The 21,921-nt window shown below is 36.8% G+C and overlaps 1 protein-coding gene across 1 annotated transcript in view; it reads left to right on the top strand.

Annotated features, from left to right (window-relative positions):
* The window catches only part of LOC100893839, a 49,937-nt gene that overhangs the window by 2,123 nt on the left and 25,893 nt on the right, over positions 1–21,921 (top strand). The window contains exons 2-4 of the mRNA XM_030985418.1: positions 6,386–6,451; positions 7,114–7,208; positions 20,498–20,615. Coding sequence (XP_030841278.1) covers positions 6,386–6,451; positions 7,114–7,208; positions 20,498–20,615 — 279 coding nt within the window. The remainder of the gene's footprint in view (positions 1–6,385; positions 6,452–7,113; positions 7,209–20,497; positions 20,616–21,921) is intronic.

The raw sequence follows: 21,921 nt of genomic DNA, 5'->3' as shown, positions 1-21,921 counted from the left end.
ATAGAGTCTATAAATAAATATATAATATTTAAATTTAAAGTTTGAAGCCAAGTATATATGTCACATTTGTTTACATTATGTATATTTTAATGGAAGTGTGTAACTTACACTTATGCAGTGTATGTATGCTTGTCATGCAATTGTTAAATGTATTTTACTGAGAATGTCCTGCTTTAATAAGTCTGCTTAGGATCTTTCAGAATGTTTCTTTTCGATACAGGATATTTTCTGTACTGGAGACATTTTTGATTGAGTTTTGTATTTTTATCATCATCATTATTATTATTATGATAATTATTATTATTGCTATCATAATCTTCACCAGTAATAATATTGTTGTTGTTATTGTTCTTATCATGAGACTATACAACAAACAACAACAATATACATGTATATTTATATACTGATACATGAATTAATGGTACACTAATTTTCTCTTATTCTATGTAAGATGTAAGGTTTCTATTAGATTTTCATGTATTGCTCACCATGTTCATCCTAATGATTTCATTGGAATGTTGGTTGCAAATATTAATTGAAAAGTATTGTTATTATTATTAGATTATGAGATTAAAGATAAATTCCAGTTCTGGTAAAAAAAAAGAAAATCAATTCTCACAGAATCAAACGAAACTTACACTGAATGTTCAAGATTACAAATAAATGACATGTGCCAAACAATTTTGGAAGAAAATGTATACTAGCTGAGTAATGAGCATAGAAAGACAAGGAAATCAAGGTAGTACTAGCCCCGACACCATGTGTGTTGTCCCATATAAAGCTTTTTGTGTACAGTGCTTGTTACTTTACCAAGACTCGGCCAAATTTATTATGATTTTGATGACTCCAGAACCTTGCAGTGCACGCCAATACTTAAATGCTACATGTACATGATCAACTGTTTCTGATCCATTCCACACCTTTTCTTTCACAATGCAATCGCATTACCAGAACTCACCTTAATCTTTAACTGTCAGTGTATTTTTTGGTAGTGGAGCTGAATTGGTATGATCGGATTTAATCTAAATTTTACACATTTTGGGGTCTAGAATTACCTTCATAGCAATTTTAGGTCCTAATAAATAGGGCACTAGAAATGTCATAAATGAGAAGAAGAGCAATAACCATCCACTTTGAAGGCATTTCCAGTATTAATTTTTAACAAGAACTCAACTATCCCTTTAACTGTGGCAGACAATTGTATGTTCCATTTGCCAATGAAAGCTGGTAAAGGGTTTAAACCCAAACAATTCTTCTGTTTTCTTTAAATAATCGTAAAAGCAATAATTAGAGATACAATGTACACACTGTATACACTGACACATTGGTAATGGTGAGTTAGGGGGGGGGGGGGGGGGGGGAGGTCATTAGTTTAACAATATTTTTGCTTCCAATTGTAAAAAGAAAATTGTATCTTTGCTCCTCAATGGGAGTGCAAGAAAAGGTTAGTATCAACTATCAAACACTGCCTTATATACTGTACATGTACACTGTATGAAAACAAGATTTGTATGTAAACCTAAATTTGTTTTCTGCTGAGAGCGAGTCTGCGAGAAAGAATGGTGATTCTAATGTTTTTCCATATGTGTTAAAAAGAATATGAGTTAAAGATGAGGTTGAATTGTGATATGCAAAAATACATGAACACTGAAAAAAAATGTCTGGTAACAATTGGAAAAGGTTGTGTGGTGACGTATATATGGTTCAAGGTTTTGGAATCACTCATATATTGAATAAGAAATTGACTCAATGTTGATGAAAGTCATGTACAATGCACATAGAAATGGGTATATAAAATGCACAAGTGTTTGGCCCAAACTCTTTATCTATTTCTTGCCATATTTGATTATGAGGGCATTGTAACTTAGTACCGTTAAGAATATTTATTTTCAGGAATTCAGGAGACATTTCTCTTAATACGGTGTTCTTCCACACTGACGCAAAAAGAATGAGAAATCTCACAAATTATTTTTCACGTTTACCAGAACTCGTCTGTCTCTTAATCATCTTTTTTGGCGCTCAGCAGACATGTCAGTCAATGTTCAACACCATTAGAGTGATGCCTCTGTGACCTTGAGTTCACTATCTCATTAACCATCACGATGAGTGGGCTGATGAGATGGACCCCCTCGAATGAATGCCGGCCGGCCGGCCAGCCCCCGGTCCAAATAAATGAATGCTCCCCCTACGTTATGACCGTGACTGTTGTTATGCATGGTTCAAATTCCTTTCTAGCCAAATTCGATGGTACAGCTTACCTCCATTTCCACACATGGCTCTGCCTAGCCCTAAGAAGTGCAACCAGTAACAAGCTTAATACCAAAGGCCTGGCCTCTGTCTCGGCCCACCCATTGAAATAGTGAAGGTGAATGTGTGCTTCAATGCAAATAATGTTGACTCATTATTCAGAAGCATATATGTGAATACGTTGAACATTTTTGGTTTCTGTGTGCATACCGGTACATGAATGAAACAGCAGATTTTAGGACGGGAAGGCGGGGTCTATGTAGGAGATTGCTGCGTGTAAAGGTTAAGGTTATTATGTTGGGATATTAATGAAAAATGTAACATGTAAATAGAAATGAAAAAATGAAAAATACATGTACACCGCAACAGAGAGCAATTTAGCACTGGAAAGTTTCAAAGCAGCATTGATGGCATAGGCCTGCATAATTGCTGCAAGGAAATCAACAAATCTGAGATGTTAAATTCAGACCAGTACTAAGAAAGTTACGAATGTTAGAAATATGGGATCACTACAGCTATGCATATCTCATATCGGCAAATTTGTCATTAGATTGTTACAGGCCTGGATTGTTAATTTGTTATAAAGTGACAACTCTCCTGTTTGTCATGTAAAGAAATATCACTAATTTCTGGTTTTTTCCTCAAGTTCCTTCTCCCTTGGGGCACTACTCAATTTATGTTATTGAGTGTATATTTATACTGTAGGTCCTCTGAGAAAGAAAAGACCATCCTGAGTCATACATATTGAAGGAAAAAAAGAAAGAAATTTATTGTTATTTTGAGTGTTGGAACAATTGGGAAAGTAGTCCGGCACAACATCACTGTGAAATTACTGATTCAGCCAATTTGAAGTTCCAATACGTGATTAGAAATTAAAAAAACTTATTACTTTCTTAAGTCAGATTTCATTCAGACTTTAGTTAGTCTGATTCTCTTATCTTTCTGCTTTTGTTTAGAGTTATTTGCTATAAAAGTTGGATTTCCCTTTAAATTTGTATCCCATTCTCAGTGCTTTTACAAGGAACAAAGTTATTTCCTGGAAAGGAGAAGGGTTAGAGAAAGGGAAGAAAAACAAAATTGACAAGCTGTTATTATTCAATCTTGAATGAAGGAGCACTGGCGTGAGAACATGCATGTAGGCTGCTTTGGATTTGAAACCAAGTCTGTAAGCGATTGCCATACATGGTAACTATACAATACAATACAATAAGATAAAGTCATTTCTATAGCGCTCTTTAATACAAACCAACTGTTGTTTCACAGCGCTTTATATTACATAAAAGGTATCAAAGAATATGTTGTTGTCTTGTTGATCATGGTCAAAGAGGAGAGTTTTGAGACAGTTTCGGAAGACATCCAGCAAAGATGATTTTTATAAACGAATAAAATATGAAAGTTCATTCCAGAGTGGAGGAGCACATGCCTGGAAAGCATTGTCATGACTAACATGACATTGTTCCTCCCTTGCCAAGTCACATGGAAAAGATGTAAAGCTGTTGTTTCCTGAATACCGGTATTCATAATTTAGTAGCATTCATGTGAAATGAAAAATAACATACATGTAAACTGAACAATTAAAAGAAAAGTGGCAGAGCATGACAGGGCTAGTTAATATCACCCTTCAGCAGATAGGTATTATTTAACCTCCTGCTTCTCTCTACCCAGGTGTATATATGGATGCCTCTTGAATGTCTGCATTATGATTGTTTGAACATACTTGCACCTGTCGATGGAAAATTGTACTTGGCCAGAATGATGTTCAGGGAGTGGAGAGTACTATGCATTATATCTGGGGTATATATTTAAAATCATTTAATAATCTTAAATCTTCATTTTCGTAAGGTGATTGCTAATTTCTGATTAATAGCGATGTAAGAAATGGAATGTGATCTAATGTAGTATAATGTACTGTATGAATGAGGATGTTTCTGATAATGCTATCTTATAACTAGAGTTATGATTCATTCATTAAAAAAAAAAAAAAATTAACAGTGCTGGTTTTCTGAGGGGAAATTATTTACCCAAATACTGTAAGCAATGAACATGCAATGATTGCATTTGCATTGTCGAGTCCTCAGGCATATATACCGCAAGAGGAATAATTGTGGATTAATCCTGAATCTCTATGCTTCCTGTGCCTAGATCCTCCACTCCCAAAGCTGATTTCATATTCACCTCCCCCAAGTGGGCTTGTTGTTTGAACAACGTTAGATGATGGCTCTTTACACGAAAACCTTGCTTCCTCCTCAAAATCTGCCATGGAGACACAATGGCTTAATTTAGACGTTTTCCGCGGAGATGTCAGCTCGTGGGCTTGTAAGACAAACACCAAACCTCCGCCAGAAGGGCACGGGGAGAGAGAAACAAAATGGCAGAGGAGGGAAAATCAATCAAAGAATGTAAAGCTATGTGTTGTGGTTGCCAAGTACCCCCCATGTTTCCAGAATTTCCCGTCTAAATTACGACAGGGAAGTGACGGTGCTAATTTTAAAAGGCTCTCGTGCGTCTTTTGTGCCGTTTCTTCCCCTCTCCAGTTTCCAACCCTGTGTGTCTGTCAGCGAATGTACATGTTCATTTCCTCAAGCACTTAAAAGGGTTTTCTAAACTTTGCATGTATTGGTTGTCTGCTTAATGATTCATACCGTTTCTGTTTGAGTGGCGTTGTATTTTAGCCGGACAGTGTGCGTCCATGATGGTGGCTGTGGTTAACAGGGTATTATTTGCTCAGCTAGAATTTGCATGCTAATTGCGGCAGAAAGCTGTAACCTCCATAGCATGAGCTATTAACAGACGTCCATTTCCCCCCTTCTCTTGAAAAAAGGGTAATGTTGTGTCATTGTCCCCAGGGTTACAAGTGCATTATGGATGCGTTCAGACAACGTTTTGGAAGGTCAAATCAAATGAATATATTAAAAAAGAAAGAACATGTGGAGATACAATGTAACCCTCAATAAAGTAGTAACTGTCACAGCATGAGCTAAACACACGTCCATTTCCCATTCACTTGAACAACAGGTAATGTTTTGTCATATCATCTCTAGGGTTACAAGTTCATTTCATGTATGAAGGCGTTCAGATCAAAATCTGGTCAAACGTTTTGAATGGTCATGTGGAGAATAGTGCTCAAAATATGTACACCCAGGTATTGGTTTTTTTTTTTCATCCCCAGAACAACATTAAAATGTGTTAGCTGAGGGGGCGCAGGGTTTGTGCGGAGCCCTGCATTGTGTATTCCCCAGGTTACAAGGTCGATTGAAATTATATGTGTACGTGTACGTGTACGTGTACGTGTACGTCTGAACAAGACCCTTTGTTTTCTTCCCTCTTCTACAACAATGGCCTAGACCTGGCCTTGATGACTTTCCCCCTTTTTCCTAGTGCCACATTGAACCATAGAGGGGACTCATGTTTTGTCCATATTCATGTACTCTGAACATACAAATTTGCTCCACTGAGTCATTGTCTTTATAATGCAGAAGCCACCCCTCCCCACTCCCCATCCCTCACCCTCACCCCTCCCTCACTCAAAAAAACATTCACTTGTTACACAAGATATCTAGATTTTAAGAGTAGTACACTTTGAAAACCAATTCCAATAGATAAAGACAAAAACAATGATCAAATATTATAATTGGTCCTTTCTAATGCCAGAATTTACAACCTTTTCTGTCAAAATACACATAAGCAAACTATTGGTTGTTGTTGTTGTTGTTGCAAATATACCAGTAATATTATTAACAAAATATGTTGTTTTTGTGAATTAAAGGTAGTACGTGTATAAACAGGATTTTTGAAATACCACAGTTTCCAGTCAATCTGTCTTCATTTTAAAATTAAAAACATGTCATATGAATTGTTTCCATGTTATTACATCGCTCTTCAGCTATTATCCCCAAATACCCAAATGCATGCTTTATTGATTCAGTTTACAAATGAGTATTTCATTGTTCAATGGCGATAATGTAAATCAAAACTTTATATATTCTTATACCTTGTGAACATTCACAGTTCGAAAAGTTTAATAAATGATATAATTTACATGTAGTAAAGTTTAGACATTTGTATGTCATGATCCAGGAAGCTGTGAAGAAAAATATTTTAATTCAATGCTGTTTCTTTTTTTCTCTCTCCCATGCAGGCCTTGAGTGTGTAATTGAAAGCGTTTTCGGGTCTGAATTTGTGCAAAAAGTATCTCCTTTCAAAGGTGGGTGAAAGTGAAAGTCAAACAAATATACCAGGAACATACATGTTTGGAGCAACAAAGGCAATAACTCCGTTCAAAGTATACGAGTCAATGCCCCTCTACCTCCAAACAGAAGATATACTTGTGTATCCTCTTTTCAAAGTCATTTAAGGGTTTAAATTTATGGATTGAAGAATTACATCATGGTTTCCATTACTCTTTCTGATCTAAAATCGAAACAAGGAAACTGAATTTTTAAGCTTAAAATAAATGAGGTGGGGTTATGCACAATTCTGGCATGGTTAAAGGGGAAGTCAATCCGGATAATCTGCTTATATGAATGAATAAAAGTTGTACAATAAAAAAGAAATAGGTCAATGAAAATCTGATAAGTTTGAGAATACAGTTTGCAAATCTGGATGTTAACATCTCTATACTGGATCACCGAATGTGCAATTTCAATTGGTCTTAGTCTCTGTAGTGTATACAGATAGCCTCAAGATTATTCTGATGAAATTGACCCATACATGTAGGATATATGAAAAAACATGGAGCTCATTCTTTGTTTTTAAATCTGGATGAAAAAGTAGGATTACATTTTACTTGACCTTGTTCCAAAATTTTGAAACTGCAATTTGGAACTCTGGATAAACATTAATTGTTATTTCATTTTTTCTCCTCAGCTGCGCAAGATGACACACACAGTCATGAACCTTGCGACTGGCAGGGCGAGAAAGAGAACTGTGCCATGTGCGCAGCCAGGCAAGAAATAGTACAGGTAAAACAAACAAATTTTCAAATTTCTGTTGAAAATAGCGATGACGATGTTGATGACAATGGTGATGGTGATAATAATAATAGTAATGATAATAATTATTATGAAAATACTAGTGATTACAACAATTGGTTTTATTAAGCATATTTTTCAAAGGGTACGAGGCGCTGTCCCTTAGTCAAAGGACAGATCAAAAAGAGTTGTAAAGGTATTTTTTTAGATTTTTTTGAAGAAGTCAAGTCAACTATTGTGTCTTATAATTGTAGGGAACAATTTACATGTTCTAATTCCTCTGTCACACCATTGAGACTGACACCAGTCTTTACTAAAAATTAGGTTATATTTATGAGTTGGTGTGAAGTCCATTTAGCATTGTGACTAATACCTGAGGCAGATGCTGCATGCAAATGCTGAGCCCTACTTGGAGGATACTTGGTATAATATATGGTATAATGGTGTAAACGTGGATGAACTGCTCTGTTCAAAGATATCAAGGCGGACAAATTAAAATGGCTGAATTGTGGATATCTTCTGATGAGAGCCAGAAGGATGTTTGACTCTACACTGTATGTACATGCAAGACGTTAGAATTGGTAGTGGCCGGTGCATTTCTGTAGACAACATGGCCGATCTACATGAGTGTTAAAATATTGAAACTGAAACGTGAATACATGTACATGTATTTTGCTATACATGGGGCCCATTGAAAACAGTTTTAAGAGGGCAAAAGGCATATGATCTATGTGTGCAGGATAATAGGGGGCTGAATGCAATACACACATGTAGATTAAGTGTAGAATTACATGTAGAAATGTGTAATTGTCATTTACAAATTTAGACTTTCACAATATTGTGCAAAATCATGGATCTTGATCTTTTAGTTTCACATGTATGGGATTGCTTTCTCAAGTGTACATAAGACAGAGTAGAATTGTATGTATACAGTGTAACTTGCAAATGACTGAAAATACCTTTAACTCTCAGGTATAAAAAAAATGTATTGGAAAGTAAAAAAATCCACAAATAAAGTTGTTCAGCTTTGATTCTTGTCTGTCTGAAGTGCTCTCAAGGTTTCAAATTCTGCATCAGTGCATGATGAAAGATGCGTGCAAATCACAGGAGAAAAACCACAAAAGGGAAGAAAAAAAGAACTATATCCTGCTATTCAGGTTGCTGAACGCTCATCAATTGTACTTGTGGGTTTTGTGTTCAAATTCGAAAGTACCTCATCCCACTATCTCCATCTCCGTTTCTCTTCTCTGTTCTTTAAGTCTTTCCCTTCTTTCTTCCTCTCCCTCTCCCCTTCTCTCTCTCTCTCTTTCTATCTCATCTCTCTCTCTCTCTCTTATCTTACCCTCACTCCCTGCGTCTCTCGTACCCCTCTCTCTCTGTCTCTCTTACCCTCTCTCCCTCTCTCCCTCTCTCCGTGTATGTCTCTCTTACTCTCTCTCCCTCTCTCTTACCCTCTCTCTCTCTCTCTCTCTCTCTCTCTCTCTCTTTGCCTTTTCTACTCAATAATCCCCAGCCCCCAGTTTCTTTCAATCTATCCTCCCCCACACATCTTTCAAATTTCTCTTTATCTCATTGTTTACATCTGATTTTGTTTTTTTGATGTATTTCCAGTTTCTCCTTTCTCTCTCTTTCTCTCTGCGGTCTCTTTTGTGATACATATCTCGTTTTATTGCTTCTCTCCCCATACATTTAATGTATGGAGTTGTACTTTAAATCCTGTATCCCCTTTACCTCGCTCACGTCCTTTCTAATTTGATTGTGTTCTTAGTTATAATGTACCTCCTTTATTTTTTCTTCTTTATATACAGAATTGTCTTTTGAATATCTTTTGCCTTTTAAATTTTGAATTCTCTCTATTTCACAAAAGTATCTTGGTTTTGCATATTTTGTCAGTTTTAATTTAAATATAGAAATTTTTTTCCTTCCCTGAAATGTGGTTTTTAAAGATATTCCCCTGCAATCACATGTTCATATTGGAAGGTTGTTCATAGATGGTTACCTTGCAAATGGAAGCCTCCGTGGCATTTCCAGTGATGAAATAATGTTTCAGTGATGATATGATTTACAATGTACATGTATCATATGATATTGATCCATCATATGATGTTAGCGCAATATTCATTAAATATACATGAAAAATCTAATTTTTTTTAATAGCTTTTGTCTAACGTGACCATGTGCATGAACATATATGCCTCTGTATCAAACTATATGTATGGATTAGTGCCTTTATATGTCCATGCATACATGTACAAAGTATTTTTAGGGCTAAATTGATCATATATTGTTCTTCAAATTTGCAACAATATTTTTCTTTTATTTCTACATTGTTAACAAAATGTAATGCCTCTGAAAGCAGTATAGATGGGCGAGAATGTTCTTGAAAAGTTGGAAGAAATGACAAATTTTTATTGAGAAACAATTATTTTGAATCACTAAAGGTGTTGCCAATTTAAGTATTTTTACGCTTTTTCCTTATAAAACTTCCTGGCATCAGACGCATTATCATATCATGAAACAAAAATGGATGCAAGGTGTCTAGAAAATGTTTGCCCTTTCTACTCATTTATCTTGTGTTCTTTTTAGGACTCTTAATCAATAGTTTGAGTCAAACCCCAAAATGTGGACTGATTGTCACCATTGCAGGGAAAAAATTAATTAAAAAATTTCGGGGGCTACTTTTCAAGCTTGCTTGCATGAAAATAACACTTCTTTAATTTGTTTTGCATTGAACTCTATGCAAATTTAGGGGGCTCTTTTGGGCATTTCGGGGGCTAATCCTTCCCGAGCCCCTGTGTATTTTTTTCCCTGGTCACCAAACAGTTAATGTAGCGGAGAACAAGTGGGCACCATATAGCTTATAATTGGGTGCTGGTAAGGACTGGTTAAATCTGCACAAAAAAAATCCAATGACCATATTTTGTTTTTATCTCCAGTCCGATCCTCCAGTATCGTGTTACACCCAAGTTGGTTTAATGAACAAAGAACCTGATATTATGTGAAACACTATAAATGCAGAGGAAATTAGCATTGAAAATTCAGACAAATCATCTCTTATCTTTACAAAGCACTCTTGGATGGTTTTATTGATTTGTAGGTTTTCATTGTAACCTCTACCATTTATAAGCCTTTTAATTGGCTGAATTTCTAGTTTTTGTCTGTTTTCTTTATTATGTACCTGACTATTTTTTACTTATTTTAGATCAGCGTCACTAATGACCAGTTTTACTAATTTTGCATTTCTCTACTGTAAAATAAAGTTAGTTTTATCATTTTTAAAAGTTGATATTGAAAAATAGGTTGATCAGTTGTAGCAGGTTATTATAGTAACTAGCAGGACCCGCGGAAATCCGCGGGATCCTAGAGGGGGGCGGGGGGTGTAAATAGATATATAGAGACTGTCTAAATTAAAACCACCAAGAACTTTATTTGCCATTCAGGCCATTAAGAAATATTCATGTTAAGCGTCCCCGCCCGCTTCCTTTTTGGGGGCCGCCTATTTTTTTTGTTGAAATTTTTTGAAAAGTTTTTTTTTTTTTTTTTTTTTTTTGAAAGAAAAAAAAACTGCGTCCCCGCCTGCTTCCTTTTTGGGGGCCGCCTCCTATTTTTTTTTTTTTTTTTTTTATTTATTTTTTTTTTTTTGAAAGAAAAAAAACATGAAAAGCACTGCTAAAATGTATTTCTGATTTTAAAAAAGAAAAAAAAAAATTGTCGGCCGCCATCTTGAAAAATAGCCTGAATGTCAGGAAAAATGTACGGAGCGGCCATTTTGAAAGAAAATAAAAAGAAAAAAAAAGGGCCTCCTCCTTCCCATTTTTCAAAAAAACAGGAAGCTAAACATGTTTTTTTTTTAATTTGGCCTTATATAAAAATTAAAAAAACGATCCAACTGTACCGGTAGTTATTCTTTAAGCCACTGGAACTGCGTAGAGTTCCGTAGTGTGGCGTACCGACTACGCAGAAATTAGGCTGCGTATTAATGGGGAAATAGTCCCTGCGTAGGTTATGCGTAGGCTGGCGAAAAAAATTAAACAGGTTGAATTGTTTTCGTTCATCTTGCGTACCCCTTTCCGTCCCTCAGCATATAGTAACGTAGGCCAGCGTAGTTGTTACGCAACACTACGCAACTCTACGTATTGACCCCACGCCAATTAGTGACCCGCAAGTGTCACAAATAAAGTATTAAAAATATGCTCACCTGACCCTAATTAAACGCCTAAAACCCCGAGATTTCGGGGGTTTATGGCCCCTTGAAACCCGTGGACCCCACACCTATATTATATATACACTCAACTCGCTGCGATCTAATCTCCCCCCCCCCCCAACTTTGAAGAACGTAACCCCCGAGCTTTTGGGGTTTATGGCCCCTTGAAACCCGTGGACCCCACGCCTATATTATATATACACTCAACTCAGGACCCGCGGAAATCCGCGGGATTCTAGAGGGGGTGCGCAGGCAAAAAATTAAGTTTTTCATTTCGGGGGCTCCATTTCAAATTTTAGGGAAATTTTCGGGGGCTCTTTTTTCTGGGGCTACTTTTTCATTAATTCATATAAGGATAGGCCTACACTTTGTTGAGATTTGTTTAGTAGGCTATTAGGTTTCAGGCTTCCTACTTCATAATTGCCTATTTTAAAAAAAAAACATTTTTCTAGTTCAATAACTAAGTTTTCATGCATTGATTTGATGCAAGAACTGTAACATAATAGACCCTAGATTGTGATTATTTCTGACCATGAATTTCGATAATCATTTTTCAAAGTAAAATTTTAACAGGAAAATCAAACAGTCTTTTAAAAACGTAGACATTAGAGTCTAGTAATACTTTTACTAATTCTAAGCTCAGGTTTCGTAAATCTATTCACGAAACTATATTGAAATCGCGGCAATAATGATGCAAACCAACAGATAACAATTTCAAAGTGTCAAATCTCTTCGACTCGAGCTCAGCTCAGCTTAACTCACACACACTCCAGCGTAACAAAAAGCTCGAACACCGACGCCGCAGGCTTCGGACGCCTGCAGTGCGCGGTGCCAGTGTTACACTGCACTGTGAGTACTGTATGTGTGAGGACTGAAGGCAGCTTGCGACATGAACTGTCAGTCCAATGGTTTTCTTGTGAAAACTTTCCTTTAGAAAATGATAATCAAAAATGTAGTATACATTAACCGTCATAATCACAAAATAAGCTTTGATTTCATACCTCCATTCACGAAAACTATATAAAAATCGCGGCAATCATGATGGAAATAGGTCTCTAAGTTTGGACGTCGACGGGAAGCCCCGTGTATAATTGTGCAGCTACGACATGCAAAGCACATCCTAGCTACTACAAAGCACATCCTATAGCAAGACGCTCTACTCTCGGTAATCCCGCCCTTTGCATAGAGCATTTAATACGCAACTTAATGTGAGTGGATGGTCATCGGTAGTGTGTCTACGGATGTCATGTTGCATATCCATGAGGTATCTCTGTCGTCACGCATATCCTGCATTATGCATGTCGCGTCTGTTTTCGCCCTGGACGTCGACACGGAGGAGGACCTCGGGCGGAGTATAGCCAATTCCACAGAGTAGACTCTCCCGCGGACGATGGCACCGGGCACGGGTACCCCGAGGGGAGGGTTCAGGAGGAGATAGCCGCACCAACTTGGGTCGGCGATCTCATTAAAAAACAATAGAATACAAAGGCTCGCCGAGACGTCGCGCCCCCCGCGGAGCCTTAGCGTATTATTATTATAGATGTAATGTGGTAAGGTAACCACCCTCAAAGCACCCCCCCCTCTCTTCTTCCTGCTTTATTCCTTAGCAAAACAAACTCTTTTCTCTCATTATCTCTATGTATCCTACTCAGAGAAATCTTGAATGGAATAATGTCTCATGGACTTTTTGTTCTTCAATTTGCAAGGATGATATGTTATGGATGTTGCTTTATTTTGTCAAATTCTAGAATTGCGCCAAGTCATACATGTAGGCTAAGAATTGATTGTGTGTGAACTGTGGCACATTGTATATCCATGTACTAACTATGCTGTACCTGTAGAGACTCCTGCAGGACTCCCTTTAAATGACAAGGCAGAGCCTGGCCTCCTGCAAATGAGCCCCTTGAAAAGATCCTCAAATTTCCCCAACCTCAAACCCCAAATTAAAGAAGGCCACTGTTAATTTTCTCTCGCGCTCTCTCTCATACACAAAACAGCATTTCAGGTATGAAGTACTGGTGAGTTCCTGTAGTGTACATAACAGGGAGCTGCATCATTTAATGATAATGTTAAAATGAGCTCCTTAAAAAGGATCCCCAAATTTCTCAAACCTCAAACCCCAAATTAAAGAGGACCACTCGAAGAAAAAAAATCTCTCTCTCTCATACACAAAACAGCATTTCAGGTATACATGTACAGTACTGTGAGTTCCTGTAGTGCACAGGGAGCTGAATCATTTAATGATAATGTTGAAATGAGCCCCTTAAAAGGATCCCCAAATTTCTCAAACCTCAAACCCCAAGTTAAAGAGGGCAACTCCAATTTGTTTCTCTCTCTGTCATACATATAACAGCATTACAGGTGTGAAGTACTGGTGAGTTCGTGTAGTTTACATAACAGGGAGCTGCATCATTTAATGATAATGTTAAAATGAGCCCCTTAAAAGGATCCCCAAATTTCTCAAACCTTAAACCCCAAGTTAAAGAGGGCAACTCCAATTTGTTTCTCTCTCTGTCATACATATAACAGCATTACATGTGTGAAGTACTGGTGAGTTCCTGTAGTGTACATAACAGGGAGCTGCATCATTTAATGTAATGTTAAAATGAGCCCCTTAAAGGCCCACTGCACTACGTGTAGCTACTTGCGTCCTCTATATAACAAACAATGCCTAATCGGTGACCATTGGTTCCCCCATGATCCTCTTTTTCTTATGTTAACTGAGAGCTGAGTTGATGAGATAACCACCTGTTCAGTGACCTTGTAGGGGGGTCTAATCCCTCCTGGCAGATAAGCTTTAAAAGGATCCCCAAATTTCCCCAACCTCAAACCCAAAATTAAAGAGGGCCATTCTAAGTTTTCTCTCTCTCATACACAAAACAGCATTTCAGGCTTACAGTACCTGTGAGTTCATCTACCGTACAGTGAGCTGTATATTCATTTAAATATAATCGTAAGTTCTGGATATGAAGAGAAATAATTACAGAACCAAACAAAACTATATTACACTGACTGTTAGAGATGATGTCTTGTAAAAGATTTTGATAGAAAATGAATCATAGCCGACTAATTTGATAAAGGAAGATAGAGTAAGCTTGCTGCTCCGACTGAATACATAATATGCAATTTCCTGTATTTAAATGTGCTTTTTGCTTTTCAATTCATTTTCAAGCAGGTTTGTTAAAACTTTGATTTATTTGTGTTTTGCTGGTCCCCAAAACCTGTCTACATCATGAGCAACAATTCAGAATGGCTTTATAAAAGGTTCTCTCAAAGAGGATTTCTATATTTGACACCAAATGATCTGCACAAAATTGGACCAACTGATTTACTTTAATAAACGTATTTCCTATCCATACCATGTATAGTTGCTTACTATCATTTATGCTTTCTTAGCAGCCAGGTAAAATAAACACCACTAGTACTACTACTACTACATGTCAAATATTGCATAGGAAAACTTTGCAAACCTCATTTGTGTCTGTTGTTCATATCCATTAGCAGACCAAGATACCATATGAAGCATTTTTTTCATGAAGGTTTTATTTTGTGTTTTTTGCTGTGAATATGATAACATGAAAAATGAGCTAGCAAATAAGCAATGATTATGGGAACACGTACATGTACAAGTAAGCCTTCTCCATTTATTGTTGTCACAACAACAGTTTGCAGAACTCCTTGTCATTTGAACGATAAACGGTAAAACCATGTTAAGTAATCAAAGCCTTACAAGCAACTAGGTATTAAACTAGGTCATATACGCGGCTACCGCCCATCCAATGATGATCTCTAAAATATCAGCTGAAGTACGCTTACCAACTAAATTATTCATAATTTGTAAATATGATGGTTTTTGTGTTTTTCAACTCAAGAATGAAAGGTTGCCTGGTTTTAATAAGGCCTTTGTTGAATACTTGTAAGTGTAAATGTAAGCTTTGATATATCACTGTTAATTTCATCACATTCACAAGAACCACGAGTTAGGAATAATCAATTGAAAAATACAAATCTTGGTAATGATACATGAATAATTAAGCTGTTTACTGTACATATCGTCGCTGTTTTCACGAAGTGACGGTAGTGAAAAAAAAATGCATTCACTTTGCGTTACGATTTTCCTCACTACCGTCACTTCGTGAAAAACAAGGACGATATGTAGTGCTCTGTAAATCTGTATGTGAACATCTATATGGAATAGCATACAGAGAAAGTCTCCTTCGAAATGAACTGTGTTACAGAGTAGGGCCTCATCACAATCAAGCAAGACATGAGATGTGTATTAACTTGCCAGAGCTTGGCCAGGGCTTGGCCAGGCAGGGCTGGGTGGGCCCCTTGCAAATGAGCGAGACCCTTGAAAGGACCCCCAAATCTCCCCAACCTTAAATTTCAAATTAAAGAGGTCCTCCCTACTCTCTAGCATGTTGCAGCGCTGTAGGCTTATTAGGATAAATTTATCAAACTACATTGTACCTCCTGCTCAAGTAAATGCTTGTAACTTGTACACTAAGAACTTATTTGTCATGTGTAATGAGGTGCTGCAATGTGAAGAACTTGAATCATGTTATGATGCGCTATACATGTATTCTTAACAACTAAATTATTCATACCCCTTGTGTGAAGAAAAAAAATGTTGTGTGTATTTTTCAGTAACTCAAGAGTGAAACTGAAAGGTGGACTGGTTGAATTAGGGCCTTTGTTGAATATTTTTAGATGTACGTTTTGATATATGTTTAACATTCTCAAGAAACATCAATCAGGAGAAATCAGTTTTCACATACTTAACAAATTAAAAAATTTGCTCAGAGTATGAATAATTAGTTCTTTTTTAACTGTATGTTGCAGGCCTGATATGTTGTGCTTTTTAATGATTATTACCGTAAATCTCTGTGTATAAGACGCACCTCTATTTTTTATTTTTTTTATTTTTTGCCGACTCTGTCGGCAGCAAGCCAGGTCTGTGTTAAAAACCCATGTGTAAGATCATTAATGTGGTAGATTAAAAAACAGTAGAGGACCTAGGATAGAACATTGTGGTATGCCGTGTGTATAGAAGAAAAATTGGAGGAATTATTATAAACTACAGATTGAGATCTATCAGAAAGATTACTTTAAAACCAAGATGACAGACAAATTTGAGAGTTGTTCTAGTTTCTGAGTGGTGAGTCAACACACCGATTACTGAGCTGGGAGAAATTTGCCAGGCATAGCGCCAGGTGGCAGGGCATAAATCGAAACTTAAACTTTTTTTATACCTGACTTATACACAGAGATTTACGCTACTTCAAGGTTTTATTCTTCGTTTATCCAAGCAACTACTGCTATTTTGACAAAAGTAGAGTGAGTTGTATATTGGCACAATTTACACTTACCTGTATCTGTGTGTAGTCTTGTCATGAAAGAGCAGGAGATAGAGATCACACCACAAAGGTTTGATCTCTCGTGTTATAACTCATCAAAGACCAAATCGATGAAGTGGGCAAATTAGGGAAAATCCCTTCCTTTCTCACTGGTTACATTGGCCATTCACTTGATAATGATATTAATTTGTTGTTTCCGTAACACATTGGAATACTGTGTCTGTATACACTAACAATATCTGTGCGGACATAGACTGGTTTCTAACTATTCTTTCATTCAACCTGTTTATGGACTGTAAATATTCATTCTGTATTTAAACTGTGGCTTTCTGTGGGTATGTCATGTGGATTCATTCCAACAATATTCAAGATATGCAAACATTTACAAAGTGCAACCTCTGTAGAGGACTTGGGAATGGGCAAAATTAAATATCAGTTTACAAATTTTGATAATAAACCAACGACAAAGGAAATGGTGATACTGTATATACAGTGTAATATTCAGCATGTTTCTACAAGAGACCCAGAAAATGTCATTTTTGTCTACCCTGAATCGACCAGGAAAGTAAACGCCAATGGAATTAAACAAGTTTGTTGTTTCTACAGAATGCAGAACATGTAACAGACTGCCTGTCAAACCAAAGATCTTGGGTTCGAATCCCACCCAGGCAGATGACTGAAGCCTGCGTTGTGTGTTAACGTACCCCTCCCCTTGTTTCATAGACGCAGGCGATGTTAAATGAAAAACACTCTGTCCCTCGGATTGGACGTTAAATGGAGGCACCGCACGTACATGTAATGATGCGTTGTGTCCAGTGACTTATGCTTACACTATTTAACAGAAACTTTTTTATCAAACTGAGAATGTGAGAGTACCCGGACAAATCCACCTCTTTATAACCAGTTATGGTGTTTCGTCCTTGTTTTCACGAAGTGACGGTAGTGAGGAAAATCGTAACGCAAAGTGAATGCAATTTTTTTTCACTACCGTCACTTCGTGAAAACAGCGACGGTTTTTCTACAGGAGTGTGTACATGAAAAGCTCCTGAAATGCCCGGAACTTAATGGTATTGGAACTCCTGATTGTTGTAGCTTATCTGCAGTAGATGTAGATGTATTATCAGACCATTATCAGAAACTTGAGTTGGAAAACGATCTTAAAGACAGTTGACAAAAGAAACTGTTATTTCTGTTATCATACATACCATATCATAAATACTTGTGAGTATGAACAACACTTTGAAGAATGTAACTTAATAAACTTGATCTTGAAGTAGAAATGATCAAGGAAAGTAAAATAGGGCATGCCATATAAACTAGTAATCCATAAAATGTAATTCAAATATGCTGCTTGTGTATGATTAAACTGTCTGTTTGGAGCCAGAAGGATGTAAACTTTAAGACACAGTGTTAATGCCCTTCTGGCTTTAAAAAGACAATTTTGTATGTTGTTCCTCTTTTTGTTTAGGGACCTTCTGACTTCTTAAGAAATAAGAAACATTCAGAGGAAAAAAAGAAAATAATTGGATGGTCTGGTTCAAGAAAACCAGCAACACACTGCTTACATCACTCCTGATTGACTATCTCATTTAATGTCATCTCATGTCTACAAGTCTGTGAGTTAAAAGAAAAGCACTAGAAGTGCAAGGCTTCCTTTTTCCTTCATTGAGTCTATTGAGCTCCGATGGCCCAACAAAGTTGTAGACAATAAGAGTTGCCATGTTTTTCTGCTTTGTAATCACATTGCTGGAGATGTGAAGGTTGTGGGTTCAATCCCCGGCATGGCTTACCGGTATCTTTCTAAGGAAGGCATTTCATCAATATTTCTCCTCTCTGTTCAATGGTCAATGTATCCAATTAGCTTCGGAGCAAATTTTGTCTGTAGCGTACTTGTATGCGTCAAAGAACAGCAATACAATCCTCATGTCAATCACACTTGCCATGGCATTGTCATAAATATCACTCCCCCCTCAAAAAAAATCCTCCTCAAAACATGCATTTCTCATATTGCCTTCTAGGGGGAAACGATATAGAGCTTCATAGGTGGTGGATTGATGATACATATGGCAGGGGTAGGACTGCTGATTAAATTATGCTCAATTAGATTGGAGAAATATGTCAGATTGGGTTTGTCTTTTCTTCTGTATCCATTAAGCCTTGAGAAGGCAAGTTTCTCATTAGAATTAAGGATCATGCGTCGATATTTCCCGTGGCGTGCGATGCCGGGCATTAGCACTACAGTGTCTTCGTTGCGGAGCTGTTTTTTATGCTTTTATGCATGACGTTGATCTTTCTAAGGCTTTGATAGACTTTCATGGTTACTGTTTGCGCATGTCATTATTATAAATCTCTCTTTGCAGCATATCACAAGGATTACTGTACAAGGATAACACTATATATGACAGTGTTTTCCTTTTTTAATGAGAGAAAGTCATCATGAACTCCCTTTTTCAATTATAATTTTTTTTTTTTTTAAATCTCATGTCATGATATACATGTACATGTATGTTTCCGTTTACTTTTTATTGGTGTGTTTGCTTGTTTTTTTCATGCAGGCATTACATGTATATTCATACATGTAAAGCAGTGTAAAAATAGTGTTTTCATTTTTCCTCCTCAAAAGCTTTCTTTATGTATTTAGCTTACTGTAGAAAATAGGAAATTTCCGACCGACACATACTGTTGTTGTTTTTTTAATTTTTACACCAAGCTCTTTTTCAGTTTTCTAGAGCTTAATTGCTCAGTACTCATGCATTTTTCTTGCTCACATGTCTTTTAAAATCAATTGCCGATCTGATTAATCAATTGTGTACATGAATTTCCTTACACACACTTTGTTTGCAGTAGGAGGGATTACAGGTTGAATACCATGATCGGATATGTATTCTATAACCTTTTGTCAGGATTACTTTTTCTTCCCAAGCTGAATATGAAGTTGGGTGGGGGAGGGGGACTTTCTTTGCTCATGCAGGGCCTTTGCTTTGAAATGCCCTCTCTACCTCTCTAGACGATCTGTAATACCAGATCAGTTGAAGTTTGATACCAGTATAATTTTTTTCTCATATAAGTTCAACTCAGTTTACCGAGCCTGCACTTGTGAAAAATATGTCCATGCAAGCACCATTACTCATAAATCATAATCGTATAATATTATTTAGAACACCATAAAACTTTAAGTCACTCGAATATCAATAATCAAAAGTACAATGACTTAACAATCCTTAAAGATACTATGTCCTATCTGTGAAATTTAAACGTTAGCAGTGTCCTAATGTTCAAATTATGCAGGAAAACCTGTTTACTTTCTAGAGTGACTGACTGGCTTTTTTTCTTCTTTGGTAATAACATACATAACATGAGCTGTAAAGGGTACATGAGCATTTGTCTACATCAATAACCCACTTCTTGTAATGGCCAAAATTAAACTGGAAGGAATTCGTTGCGCAGCATAAAACGTACCACCATTCGGTACAATGGTCTGAAAATCAGACTATTACTTACTGGCTCTGTAGCTCTTAAGTCGATTTGACAACTAATAGTCGTTATTTTTCCACTTTAAGACATTTTCAAGCCCCCCTTTTTTTAGGGAAGTTCTAAATTAGTACTTACTTTCAAATGCTGTTGGAATTTAAGCTTTTCATTTTTGGGCCTGCAAATGGGACATAGTACCTTTAATGCTCTACAAAGACCTTTACTACCATCTTTTCTACTCCTTCCAGGAATCGATAGCACGTCACGAGGCCTACATTGATACTCTTGAGGAGACGAAGGACAGTTCAAGACATGTCACATCTAAAGAAAGAGTTCTCAGAGCACAGCAATGGCTTGCAGACTCGGGTAAAGATATAATGTTTCAAATTGAAGATTTATAAGATCCTCTCATTCTTGTGCAGTTTCTTGTAATTATTTTCTTTGCTTTGTATTATAAGCAAAAGTATTTCTTGCTCGGTTGCTTTGCTCTCTTGCATTTCATCTAATGGTACGTATATATTTTAAGAGCATTGCTCCTCAAAGGTGCTCACTTTCCCCTTGATGTAAGACCCAGTTGTTCAACACATGCCGTTACGCCTATTGCCTTACATTAATTTTCTACAGTATCTGTATTCCTAATTTCAACCATGGAGCAAACACTAATCCTAACGCATTACCTAACTCTGTATTTAATGAAATAAAGCCTAGAGCAAATGTATGCTTCAAATGGAAGGTGGGGCCCTTGCAATGTTTAATTTGTTGTAAAACTACTTCTTGCTTGGTTGCATTGCTACATAGCAGTTGTTATTAACAGCAAGATTTATGAAATAAGGGCCCAGGTTTATGAACAATCACTGTCTTTAAGGTGAACTAAACATCCATTTAATGTTGATCTAAATAGAATCAGAAGAGTTAACTTTAATCTTAGGTCACATGTCTAAAAGTCCTGGGTGAACTTTTCACCTTTTTCTTCAGGGAGTATTTCATAACTCCCTGTTTTCTTCCGCTATTTAACGGCGTTCCAGGCATTGTTATGAATATGATTCAGATTGCTATAAATCAAGCTGTCACAAACCAGAAGGTTCCCCCCCCTCTCTCTCTCTCTCTCTCTCTCTACATATATTATATATATAACAAGGCTTGACAATGTTAGGTGCCTGGGACACATTGGCGCCCGAAATCTAACTCTGGACTCCCCAATTTGAAGTTTTTAGATAGGGCTCATGCATACAGTCTGTAAAAAGTTCATTCCAGACCCCCTAACTAAAAATGTTAGTGTGGAGCCCTGTATATATCATTGACATAACTTTAATATACCTTTAAATATGCACACAAACTGAAACTGGAAGTGCGGCATGATGGTTATGTCACATGCTAGATCATGAGCATTAATATTAACAATGGGGTAGGTGAGAAAAACAAGTTCAGCAAACTAATCATTTAAAGTTAATGTTGAGCTCTGGTTTGAGAATCTTATGTCTGTTGAGAAAACATGGCTGTAATTGATTCTGGAGGTATTTGTGATATCTCATGCCTTGGGCCTTTACAGTCAGCACTCTTGATTATAATGCGTGCAGATTAGACAATGCACACAATCTGTACCATGCAGGGAATTAGAGGTGCGCAGTCTAATTTACTCTGTTTTACCATTCAATTTGTTTAAATATTGTGC

The sequence above is a fragment of the Strongylocentrotus purpuratus genome, unplaced genomic scaffold, assembly GCF_000002235.5.
Source record: "Strongylocentrotus purpuratus isolate Spur 01 unplaced genomic scaffold, Spur_5.0 spur5_scaffold_15, whole genome shotgun sequence".
Classification (NCBI taxonomy): domain Eukaryota; kingdom Metazoa; phylum Echinodermata; class Echinoidea; order Camarodonta; family Strongylocentrotidae; genus Strongylocentrotus; species Strongylocentrotus purpuratus.
The sequence above is the reverse complement of the archived record's forward strand: the minus strand, read 5'-3'. Positions and strand labels throughout refer to the sequence as shown.